The 12634-nt window shown below is 47.2% G+C and overlaps 1 protein-coding gene across 2 annotated transcripts in view; it reads right to left on the bottom strand.

Annotated features, from left to right (window-relative positions):
* Nucleotides 1-1230: 1230 nt before the first annotated feature.
* The window catches only part of LOC135897764 (uncharacterized), a 42198-nt gene continuing 30794 nt past the window's right edge, over nt 1231-12634 (bottom strand). For both annotated transcript variants that reach the window (XM_070532792.1, XM_070532793.1), the window contains one exon: nt 1231-1521. In XM_070532792.1, the coding sequence (XP_070388893.1) occupies nt 1378-1521 (144 nt within the window). In that variant the 3' untranslated portion in view covers nt 1231-1377. The remainder of the gene's footprint in view (nt 1522-12634) is intronic.

The following is a 12634-nucleotide window of genomic DNA, read 5'->3' as shown; positions in this document are numbered from 1 at the left end:
CTGTATATGTCGATTGGACAAGCCATTGCTTCCGCTATTGTGCCCTTAGTTGACGTGCAGCGTGGCAAGCCAAGACATATTCGCAGTGCTTGTACCTGAAGGCTCTCCAGCGTGCGTCTCCAAGATGATCCCACGTTAGATAGCACAGGCATGCTGTAGCGTATGTAGCCCACAAAAGGTACCTGGTAAATTTGGAGTGAACTTCGCTCAGAGGGGCCCCGTCTCAGTCCAGGTATTACACGAAGAACATGTATGAAGTTGGTCAGTTTAGCCCTAAGCGCAGTAACATGTTTGGTCCAAGAAAGATTGCTGTCTATTATCACGCCAAGAAATCTGTGGGGGGTGACTAAAGGGAGCGCTGTTCCGTCGACAACGATTGGATATTGTGACAATGATTCCTCAAACTTGACTTTAAGTGTGTGCCGATTTCTGTTCAAGAACTGTTGTTACGTATTTCAGTGTTTGCAATTGGCTATGTACTATGTTGTGCTGCAGACTTCGGGATGAATTGTCAATAGCCGAAGAAAGGAAGCATCATCCTGCAGGCAACGTTTCTCCTATGGGACACATCTTTGTCAGGACAAGCCCCTTTCTCGAAACGGTCACTCCCGCCATGAGGCTTCCTTTCGCTGATCGCTCAATTGACCTTCATGCGAACCCTTTGTTTATATTTCGGGATACATTCTGCCATTCCTGCCCACTAATCAAAGGTGGACATCATCACCATCAGCCAATTTTGCGTCCAATGTGATCTGAATAATTTCAACTAGAAGTTCAGCTACAGCCGACACCCCTTCGCTCTGAATTTCGTATGCCGACTTCCGACTATTAACGCTACCCCTACCAATTTCCTACTAGTCGCTTATTGCAGTCTTTCGCTTCTTCAGCTTCTCAGTCATCGCCCAAATTTGAGCTCTTGACGTTACTAACATTAGAATGCACTGTGTTGTTTTCTTTTCAGGGATATCGACAAGGTTCGCTTCATGACATGGGAGTGCCTGCAATATGTGCCTTGAATTTTTTTTCGTCAGTAAAGTGCTTCTCCTGGACGACAGCTGCTTGACTGTGACTAGGCATTTGGTATTGTGAGAGCCGGTCGCCAATTATTTTCAGATAAATTTTCTTCAGCCTCTATAAACTTTTATTTAGTTTCTCACTTCATTAAGGATCGCTTTCGTTGCATTGAGCATTCTCCTTCTAAAACTGCTCCCAAGGCAAAAAAGAGGAAGCTTTTCATGCGCAATTCGCTTTTATTTTGTCCGTCTATTTTACTAACACAATACGTGCATGGTATCAGCGAGCCCTTGTTGTGTAGAATAAATTGATTACGTGCATCAATACGCAGAGAATTGGAGGCAAACAAACAAACAGCTAAAATCACTGCCTCGGGTTTCTTGGAGGCGGCTGCTGCTTGTCTCCCGCAAGTAGTCGTAAGATGTTCTGCATCGTTGCCGCCAACTCATCCATGACCCGTCCCTGGTGCTCCGCGATGGCTATCTGGCGAGACGTACTGGCGTGAGCCTGTAAAATAAAATTTTCAACTTTAGTCATTCTTAGGCTCTCCATTCCTTTTGCGATAAACTTAAGCACCATGAGCATAGCAAGAATTAAAGCCAGCCATAGGTAGGGTGCTCTGCTACATTGGTCTCAATCGCAAAGCGGAACAGTTAGGCTTCTTGATTTTTAACACATTGCTTGACAAGCATAATCGCCTTGCATCGATTTAACAAAACTTAAATCTGGGGTGTTGTTAGGTGGCAAACTCATGATCTGATTGATTTTGATCACTTAGGTTTCCTTAACCTGCAACCAGTGCATGGTACGCGAGTGTTCTTGAATCATAACCCTTCAGAATGTGGCTGTCGTGGCCTGGATTGAACCCGGATTTTAAGCTTAGTAGCCCAATGCCATACAAAGTGAGCTACCACAGCAGATAAAAATAAATTCTTTGGTAGTACACTGTATTTTTACGCTGGCTATACAAGCTCGCTACTTTTAGCAAAGTAACTTTTGTTGTTTTTGCCTTCTTACTTGAGCATCGTTTATAGACTCTTTTCACGCCGATTCCGTGGGTGCGGCCATATTTGATCAAGTGGTGGCACGTCCATTGATCGCGTATGCTGCCTCCGTGTATACAATGGATGCGCAGGATGGTCGGTGTGGCTAAGGAACCTGTTTCGGCGGATATGGCGGACGATGACTGGGTGGCCAACACACAGCAGCTTTGACCACATCTTCAGAAGACATGTAAGGGCTTGCAGAGCTGACTACGTCTTGTCCAGGCGGTGCGAACAGCGTATACAGTATTTGTACTAAATGTTGGGCTATAAATGTACTCCAGCTGTTCGAACTTTCCACTTGTCCATTAGATTTGAATCAGTGTGTTTTGCTACCCGTTCTTTATTTGCAAAATCTTTGAAGCAGCGGCCAGTCATGTTTCTGTCTCAGTAAAGTTTCTCGGTGTGGTCACCATCTGCTTGTTTAATTTGGCGCAATCACTCGTGAGTGGGCGCAGTTATGATAGGTTTCTTCTCGCGCCGCACAAGGTTTGGAACGTAGATGTTCTCCACTTAGGAAAAACTTGTAGCAAAAACGTATTATCGTTAGTCACTGTGGACCGTCCCTGAACGCTCTGCTTCAACTGTTCGTTAGCTGTTGGTGTATTCACTGTCACCCATGTTTCGACACATTTATTCAAGTGTGCGCCCATTCCCGTATTCTTTATATGTTGACAAAAGAGTGGACGTAAGCCTGTGTGTGAGATGCGTGTGATTTGCGTAGGTAACGTGCGAGAAACTTCCTACGCCAAGAAGCAGCGCTACTCTATTTGTCACTACTCAACGAGTGATACTCATTCTTCCTGAAGTTTCGGAGTCGAGGTCTTTTTTTTTAGTTTAGTGATACAATGCTGGCGGATGAGTAAATTGTTTTACCCTCCAGCGAAAGACACGCATCACGAAGGGCCGGCAACAGATACTCTATATGTAGCTGTGGTCGGTGAATTTAGTCACACATATTCATTCTGTTCTTTAATATGCCGATCACTATTTTGGTAGCTTTCCTCTGCCATTCCTCACTTTGTGGCATGAATGGATGAGCGGAGAAGAAGCGGTAACGATTTCCTATTCGTGAGCTTCTGCTGAGGCAACGTGCGCCGCGTCGCCAGTAGCGCCATCTTGCTCCTAGAGAGCAAACTGCTAGGTGAAGAGGGACTATAACCTCGAAAATGTGTGCTGCATATAACCGCTGCACTTCGCTGCGGAGTGTTTAATGGCGCGGTCCTCCACGCCACCTATGTTACAGAATACGTATACCAGATAGAGTTCATTTTACAATCCCAGAAGTTAAATACTTCCCTCTCCTCTGTCAATCCGTCCATCGCGCTAGGCATCCGCATAATGTTGTTGACTTGTCGCCGTAACCAGCGTAGTTGTTGTCACGCAACTCATCAGCTAAACTGCACAATAGTTAAGTTGGGGGTGTAGGGGGAAAAGCTTCGCCGTGGCGTGCCCGTGAGTTAACCAATGAATGAGAAACTTGCCCGACTGTTCGCTGAATAGCAAACACGGATACAGTCATGGTACCTTCTGCCGGCAGTTCGGGAGGCAGTCTTGTTCGGTTTTATCGAAAAAGAGGCCTGCGACTACATTCAGCTGGTTCTTACATATTACTTGAATTCCACTTGCGCCACCCACCATGGACGCCGTTGTAGCAATGCGTCACATGGCCCGTTTACAGTCACGTGTGTGCTATGCGTCTTCCGTCAGTTTGCCGGCGATGACTCGGCCGTTTAGGCTGTTTGGCGGTTGTGTTGCCGTGTTTTGTGTGCCTCCTGTTTGCGATGGTGAAACCACAATGCTTGCTTTTATTGGTGGCACTTTCATTTCTTCTTTCGCGGCAAGAGGCAAGTTTTGACAGTGCTGAAAACTGGTTCTGTTAGGATGGAAGTGGCGGCCACTGCGGTAATCGCTATCGTTGCCAACTATATTTCAAGCGCCACTTTCCTTGTGTTTTACGTATACTTTCCCACTGCTGCTGTTGCTGCTATCGCTGCCTTGCACGCCGTGTCGTGTAGTGGCTGAGAACACAGGGTAGGAATTCCGGAGAAGGGATAGCTGATCTCAATAATACCAATTTTTAAGGCACAAAGAAACAACACACCGCACACAAGAGAGGACAATGAGACAGAGCGCCCCACTCATAAATACTTTATTTTTGCAGAAGACACGCACGTACATACCCTCAGTCAGCGCATGCGCAGCATGCACACTTAAGAATCAACCGCGGTAAGACAAGGAACTTTCAACACTTTTTCTCTGACTTACGCAATGATAAAAATGTTTCATTAACACAAACTAATTTTCTTGCTCATATAATATGCTGCCATTATTTCCCTAGCTTTCTTATTTTCGTATTTTCGGCCAGCGGTCTCACCTCAAAATAGGTGAGACCGGTGGCCGTGCCGTATGTGCACAAGTTGGGCCACAATTCGAAGAAGTTGCGAGCAGGCATGGTGCTCCGCTTGCTTTTGCAGCTCCTAGGAAGCTGGGAGGCTTTTGCTGTCGGATAGAAAAAGGAAACAGAACAGAGAAAGAAAAAGGCGGCGGAACCAAGCGTGGGCGACAGTTCATGAAATGTGCCGTAGGGGTAGTCTATGAAATTCCTCTTTCTTGTAGCTGTTCCTATATAGGACAGACTGGCCATTGTACGAATGAGCGGATTGGGGAACATGACAAACACTGACCGAAATAGATAGGGCCCTAATAAGGTCCATCTAAATAGATCGCGAAGAATGGAACGAAAACCGTACCAACACCTATCGCCAGGGATATCAGTTGGTGGTGCATGATTGAAGCACAACTAGGTGAGGAGTGGGAGGGGGGGGGGGGGTGAGACAGACATTGAAACTAGAAAGCCTAATTGAAAAAGAAATTGTTCTAAAATTTTAAATCAGAATACCGGCATACGAGTAAATTTTTCATTTCAGATATTTTTCCTGCATTATTATTTCCTTGAGTGGTTTTTCAACGTGTGGCGTGCGCTTCACTCCAAATTTTGCGTGACCGAGCGTACTGAATTCGTTGGCGAAAGGTGTGAACGCAGGTTTTTGTTATCGTGCAAGTTCACGGCATCCAACGCGCTTGTGTTGTCGTGACGAGAAATTCGGAACGCCCCGAGAATCAAGGTCGGGCTATGTTCGTTTACTCTCCGTAACGCAGGCTCCGAGAGTCCGACGGGCAGCGAAATTAGTGAGTGGAATGTTTTCTAAATGATTATGTGGCGCAATGTTATCTTGTTTGATAACTGTTGTATATGAATACACGGTGTGGCACGGAATTGCAAATGATTCTGTGAAAAGGACTCGCATAGGTTGCTATGTATTACGACTGTGTGCTGGCCATAGTACTTGTCATCATTGAAACGTGTTTTGTTTGGTCATTTATACTGTTTGCATTCTTCAAGACGAAAAAAAGCGAAGTCCACTCCTAATAATTTAAGCACACACTGGCGTTGCAGGTGAGGCGAGTCGCAAGTTAGCCTCATCCTCAAAAGAAAAATAACTGCAGTTGTAGCAGCCGCAACGCCGGATGCTAAAAAAATTTAAACATTGGCGCCAAGCAGCGCAGAATCTTTCCGTCACCACCGTTTCCGGTTCTGACGGCACTTCTTTATTTTTTTGCTTGCTGTTAGTTGTCCCCACTATAAGTAGATACTGATGGTTACAAAGAGCCCCATTTTCTGGGCATGTGGGCGTCTATAGAAGCTTCGCTACCAGTTTACATATACCTTGGCCCTAATATACCTAAGCTTACTAGAAACTACCCTTTGCGCTCTGGTGAGCCATACTTTTCTGACGCGTGGATTCGGGCCACAAGCAAAAATATGAAACTAGGAATATCACGGACGCGTTTCATATCAGTAAGAAAGGTAGCTAGTGTGTTAGTGAAACGTCCTTATCGTTGTATAAGTCAGAGAAAAGATCGTTGAAGGCTCCTTACTGTACCACCCTTGATGTTTGAGTGTGCTTGTTGCGCAGGCGCCGACTGAGGATACATTCTTACGCAGTACTGACAATGAACAAAGCACAAAAACTGCGAATGGTCGAACTAGTGTTTTATTTGGCGAACCTGTGCCCTCAAAAGCCGTCTACACTCAAAACACAACGATAGCGGCGGACACAGTCGGCGATCGTCGAAAATCTGATGAGCGGGTCAAGCGCGTCGGATTTTATGCATCAGTCGTCGAATGTTCCAGAGTAATCGCGGGCATCCGCGTGTCTTCCACAAAGTTTTCCACTATTCGCGACGCCCGACGAAATCATATTATCAGATTACACAAGGTTCAGCGACAACAGACAGCGGAATGCACCATCGGTAACATTCGGGAAACTTCCAATACATGCCGGCGCGTCCTGCGCTTTGCATTAACATTTGTTACGTGGTGAAACATGGTCATCCGTTAAAGATAAACAGGTGCACGTGTCATCATGTACGTGTTGTTATGTAAAAATAAAGTATTTGTAAGTGGCACTGTGTCCCGTGGTCCTCTCTTATGTGCGGCGTGTTGTTTTTTGGCGCCTTAAAAATAGGTATAATAAACCAATACTAACTTGCCCAACAAGTTCGCTAAGGTGGTGACAAAAAGCATGCACCATGTGAAGGCAGCGTGAGAACACTGTCCCCTGGAGCTCCTTGAGAGCCGCCACAATGCCCTCTCCGCAAAAGCACTGCGGAAGCTGCAGCACTTGCTTTTGAGCTCACACGCAACCGTCGAGAGAGGGAGTAGAGACAGGAATAAGAGAATGGGTAGAACCGGATGCCCGACTCATTCAGGCACTGAGGCAGTCGCGAAATGAGTGAACGACAACCTTACAACTCTTCGCTGGTGATAGCTTGCCTTCACGGTGCGGTAGAGGGGCAGTGCCAGTCAGAAAGCATGTGTCGTTCGGAGTCTCCAATAAAGGAAAGGCTACTGCTACACGTGGTAATTTTAATGCTAACCATCGTGATTGAAAGTTATCTTTGTAGCACAACAAAACAAGGACACAAGAAGAAACGAAGACGAAGACACGCGCTAACTATCAACTAGAAAAATGTACTTCCGGGATTGGTCATACTTATACACCCAAACAATCACAGGCACAGCTATGAAATCAACCGTGAAGATACACTGACAAACATGGAGGTATGAAAACAATCTAAAACAGCTACATCAGGAAAATACAAGGAAATCTAAATGACATATTGTATATGCAGGTCAGCCTTCATGCCATGCTATAATAATATAACTCTCTCGCGGACAATGACAGTGACGGCTTGCTGATGCATTGGTCAGCGGGGGAAATGTTCTACTCCGTTTGTATTATTACTCTTACACATTAGCGCTTATCCCTGTTTATAATAGTGGTATCTTCTAGAAGTGGGCGACATGGCCGACATGTACACGACATAGAACCGTAGTATTCACAAAGCAAAATTATAATCCGACCTATGAATTAAGTAGTGTTTGACTTTTAAGGCGTTTCAGCAATCAACCTTCTACATAAGCCACACGTCAGTCACGCTTATGTATGAATAAGTTGAGTGGACTCGCAGCTACCTTACCGGTGCCATCGCCCGTATACTTTTGAACATGGGAAAATCAGTTTTAGGTTAGGGCAAAATCAATTTTGAGGGTGGGCAAAGTCAACTTTACGAATGGACCAGGTTGGTTGTGAACGTGGTTTTGAAAGTCTTTTTTTGGATTGGACAAAGAAATCTTTTATATGGGCCCCAGTGTCTGTCCGATGCCGTGACTGTTCACCGTGGGATTTCTCAGTGGAAGCCGCAGCAAGTCCAGCGTCAGGAAGGTGAGGTCATCGCTTGGTCCTGCGGGTATTGGTACCCTCGGATGTTAATGCCGGACGGGTGCCAGAATTTCCTTTTCACAGGGCATACAACGTATTCGCATTAAAATTAAACGAGATGCACACGAGGCTTCGCAAAGGATAAAAAGAAGTCAGGAAACGCAACACACGGACCAGCCGAAATGAGAGATAAAGATGGAAATACCACGCAGGCATGAACCCGAGGGACATAAACAGGACAACAAGAAAATGAAAAGAAAGAAAAGAAGCACACGCAGTGCGCACAATGCTCTCACAAAAAATAATTAACAAACAACACACTTGAAATCACATGAATCCTGAAACAGAAAAAATTCAGTGCCTTTCCACTCTGTGAAGAAGGATGACCAATGAAGCTGTGAATGTGGGCCCCTTTATGGCGAACTACATCTCCGCCGCAGACCGACCCGGTATTGCATTATCTTCAGGATCGGCCCACGTATGGCGTGGTGCTGGCGGTGGTAGAAACATTTTATTCAAGGTGTTAACAAACAGTTGCTTGCTGTGCGCCTGAGTGGTAGCCCCTCGTCTGGGACGCCGCTGCCCGGCATGGCCGCTGCCTGGGCGTGCGCCACCAAGGAACGTTGAGCTCCCAAAGTAGAGCAGCCGAGCAGCTACTCCTCCCAAGTCTCCCTAGAAGGGATGGGGAAAGGGGATGAGAAAAAGAGTGGAGTAGTGGCGCATGAAGCCACGACGTGAAAGGTGTTGGCGAAGGCCTGACAAGTAAGGCACATGCCAGAGATTTCCGGCATGAAGTGCGGGTGACCGCCGGACTAAGGAAAGTATTGGTCTGAAGGCGGCGTAGTAGTCCTTCGTCCGCTTTCGCCAAGCCACGTGCGGTGTCAGGATAGACCAGCACGACGTGCCATAACAATCCAGAATATCGCGGTAGCCTTTGAGGCTCTAGTTGCCAGGATCCGGCTCAGGGCTTGGAGGGGCAGCGATATTCGCCACTTCATTGGCGGCCAGACATGCGTGGCCTGGGGTCTAGGCTATTCTGATGGAGTGAGGGTTGAAGCGCCAGGAGGCGGCCCGATGGAGGCGAGCCGCCAGTGGGGTGATGGAACCCTGGATGTATCGAGAGCATACTGAGCCCGAATCTGTACAAATAACGTGAGTAGTGGGGTGGGAGACAGCCAAAGCGATGACAACCTCCTCTGCTTGAGTTATGGTGTCGGTTCGAAAGGAGAGGCCATTGACGTGCTGACCCTCTGTGATCAATGCGGCCGTGAAGTGACCCGAAGGGGAAGTGCCCGAGATGTCTATGTAGAATACGCCGGGGCTATGGGAGTGGGGCGCCTGAAGGACAGCAGCACGCGCTTGGCTGCGATTGGGGTGTTCAGGATTCATGTTGCGGGGGAGTGGCTTCTGGCTCCAGAGTTCCGGTACCGGGGAAGGAGTGACCAGGTCAGAGATAGTGTTGAAGTGAAATGTGTGTAACAGGTGGTGCCGGCAGGGCGTGTACGACAGACAATTGAGTTGATTGATGCGATGGGCTTGTCACAGCTCCGGGGAGGAGTTGTGCACCCCCAGAGCCGCAACGCGGTGATTGGTAGTAGCGATGGGAAGGTAGAGCGCGCGCTTGTACACGGAGCGGAGAAGAATGACGAAGAATGCCAACGCAGGTGAAAGTAGGGTGAGGCGTAGAGGACCCGACTGGCCACAAGTGCTTGATCCAACCAGAGGGACTGGGTCCCTCGGAGACCGCCACGCATGGCAGAGGCCCACCGAATCATATGATTCATTTGTTCGCTGGTGCATCGGAAAGAAGCTATGGTACCGTTAGGGCCCAGGATGTACGAGAGGTGAAGCACTAGGCTCCCAAGATCCTGTACCGACGGGACGGCGCCGGACGGGAGAGAAATCTGGGGTGCCGGTAAGGGGGGAGACCGACAGAAGGGCCGATTTGGCTGGAGAACACTCCAGGCCCCAAGAAGCGGCGTAAGTGTCCATCACAAGGGCCGCATGTTTTAGGCGTTCTTCGATTTGAGCCGGAGAGCCGGTGTGGGTCCAAACTGTAGTATCGTCAGTATAGAGCGCATGGTGTAGCCTCATTCCCATAATCCTTGCTTACGCATAACAACGATCCTTTCATAAGTGGTTTTTACGCGGAGTTTTTGGAACTTAGCTAGAAATTCCCTCAAACTTCTACTTTTCTCGCACTTTTAAAGGATGCCTTCTTATGAAACTTGAGTTCCGTTCGGTAATACGGCGGTAAGAGAGTAAATTCAAATCGAAGCTATGTACGGTATGGTGAGTCTCTGCTAGTTCTGAAAAAAAAACACATCGTGAAAATATATAATGTGAAGAACTGACGCAGAAATTGCAGACGCTCAGCTGCATTAAAGCAGATCAGCGTTAAGAGGACGCTACGCAAGTGGACTGCAAGCAAATCAATATTTCTGCATCTGACGCGGTATCTTAGTGGCTGTGGCATTGTCCGAGGTCGTGGGTTTGATCGCGACCGCGGTGGCCGCGTTTCGGGGGGAGGGGCGAATGCAATATCTCTCATGCACCTATATCTAGGTGCGCGTTAAAGCACCCCATTTGGCGAAAATGATTCCGCATTCCCTAACTACGGCCTGACTTATGGTGAGATTGTGCCTCTGGAACGTAACACAACAACATTTCATTAATTTTTAACACTTCTAAAAATATTATAGTATTATACATTCCAAAACCACGATTTGATTATGTGGTGCACCGTTGTGGAGGACTGCGGAATAATTTGGACTACCTGGGGTTCTTTAACGTGAACCTAAATCTAAGCACTAGACATGTTTTTGCATTTCGCCCCCATTGAAGTGTGGCCGCAGTGGCCGGAATTCAATCCCGCGACTTTGTGCTTAGCAGCCCAACATCACAGCCACTAAGCAACTTCGGCGGGTTTTATAACTTCTGCCACGATATGATGCGCCGTGTGAGGCAATGATAGCGCTAACCTTCTGGCAGGCTATGAACAATGGCCCACCAGAACGCTTCAAGAAACACGTATCGCTGCGCGTTCTGTTTGCTAGGTGGACAAGCACAGGTGGTTCACGCAGGGGAACATCCCCTCACCGCTCGTATTACACAAAGCGCTCAATAATTATGACATTCGCCATGAATGTCACCGATAATTGTCAATGACTGCAAACACTACAGAAAGTTTTCGCTTGTGCCTATCGCACCAAGCATGGGATCTGTATAATTTTTTGTCTTCCTCGCGCACCTTTATGCTGGTAATATAGTTTTTTCGTAAAATTACTGGATGAAGCTCTGACGCAGCGATCATTCCCCCACAATGGGACTAATGAATTTGTCCGATCTTCGTGGTTACGGCTTAAGACGTTCTTGTGGCTTTGTTGCTAGTTCACTTTATTTGCCTTTATTTAGTACATTTATAAATGCAAAAGGTAATAAGACTCAGCCAACATGCTTAATTGCTGCTAGTTGCAGTGGTTTTGCTAGTTTGTGTCCGGTGCGTAATGGTTTCAGCATCTAGCTTGTGCTATAGAGGTGGTGAATTCGAATCCTACCATCGGACAATTTTAATAATGTTTACTTAATTATTTATTGCACAGTGCTTTGTTGAACATGATCAGCTTGCAAAGTAAGAAGCCGTTTAAGGCCGGAAGGACGAAGTTTAGGCAAATAGATTTATGGTCTAAACATCATTGCAGTTTAGTAGACAGAGCTAGGGTGTATCATAGAGTTTCATACAGTAAATATTAAAGGGAACTCTGGTGAGTGTCCACGGGAGCTGCAACGGGGCGCTTCAGCCAGCAAGGGAATTACTCGAATTACATAGATTTCCCTATAGTTCGTCCTTCTGGCTTCACATGTTCCGCGACTTTGTAAGTTCGTCATTTTCAACATAGTACTGTGTATTGAATAATTAGATAAACATTACAAAACTTCTCCGAATGCAGGATTCGAACAAGGGACTTCTAGCACAGGAACTCGATATTGAAACTATTACGTCACGGACGATTTTTTTCTTTGTCTGCTTTGTACTACTAGACCAAACAACAAGGGGAAGTTAAGAAAACAATTTAAAATAGTAATTTTCAAGCATCAGGTGTCAGCCTTACTCGGCTGACTATTTTGGAATTCTTTGAGCACGGTCCAATGTTCCACTCTGGACAACCACGCGGGAAACGCCTGCGCGCGTAGCAGCCCGAGGCGGCGCACAGCCACGTAATAATAATGGGATTTTACGTGCCAAAATCACTTTCTCATTATGAGGCACGTCGTAGTGGGGGACCCCGGACCACCAGGGGCTCTTTAACGTGCACCTAAATCTAAGTACATGGGTGTTTTCGCATTTCGCCCCCATCGAAATGCGGCCGCCGTGGCCGGGATTCAATCCCGCGACCTCGTGCTCAGCAGCCAAACACTATAGCCACTAAGCAACCACGGCGGGTAAACACAGCCACGTAACCGCCATGCCCCCACGCACGTAGGGCGAAGTCATGACGTCACAGACGAGCGAAAGCTCGGAACAGCCGGCGCAGCGATGCACTCTCTCGCCTTCCTAACTCCGTGCGTACGGAAGGAAGACGACGAAGTGTGGCGACGGGTCGGATGGGCTCCACATCTGCTCCGCACAGAAGCTACATTTTCGGCGAAATCACCTCCGCATCCAGATTCTATGTAATCATCGTGTGCCTGAAGTCAGCCCGAGCACGTCAACACCAAACTTGAGGGTGTAAGTGCTATATTTTGCATTTTACGGCCACATCAAGTTTCGAAGCGGGGCCGCCCCGC

This window comes from Dermacentor albipictus, chromosome 2 (assembly GCF_038994185.2).
Source record: "Dermacentor albipictus isolate Rhodes 1998 colony chromosome 2, USDA_Dalb.pri_finalv2, whole genome shotgun sequence".
Lineage (NCBI taxonomy): Eukaryota > Metazoa > Arthropoda > Arachnida > Ixodida > Ixodidae > Dermacentor > Dermacentor albipictus.
This window is presented reverse-complemented; position numbering and strand designations above follow the sequence as displayed.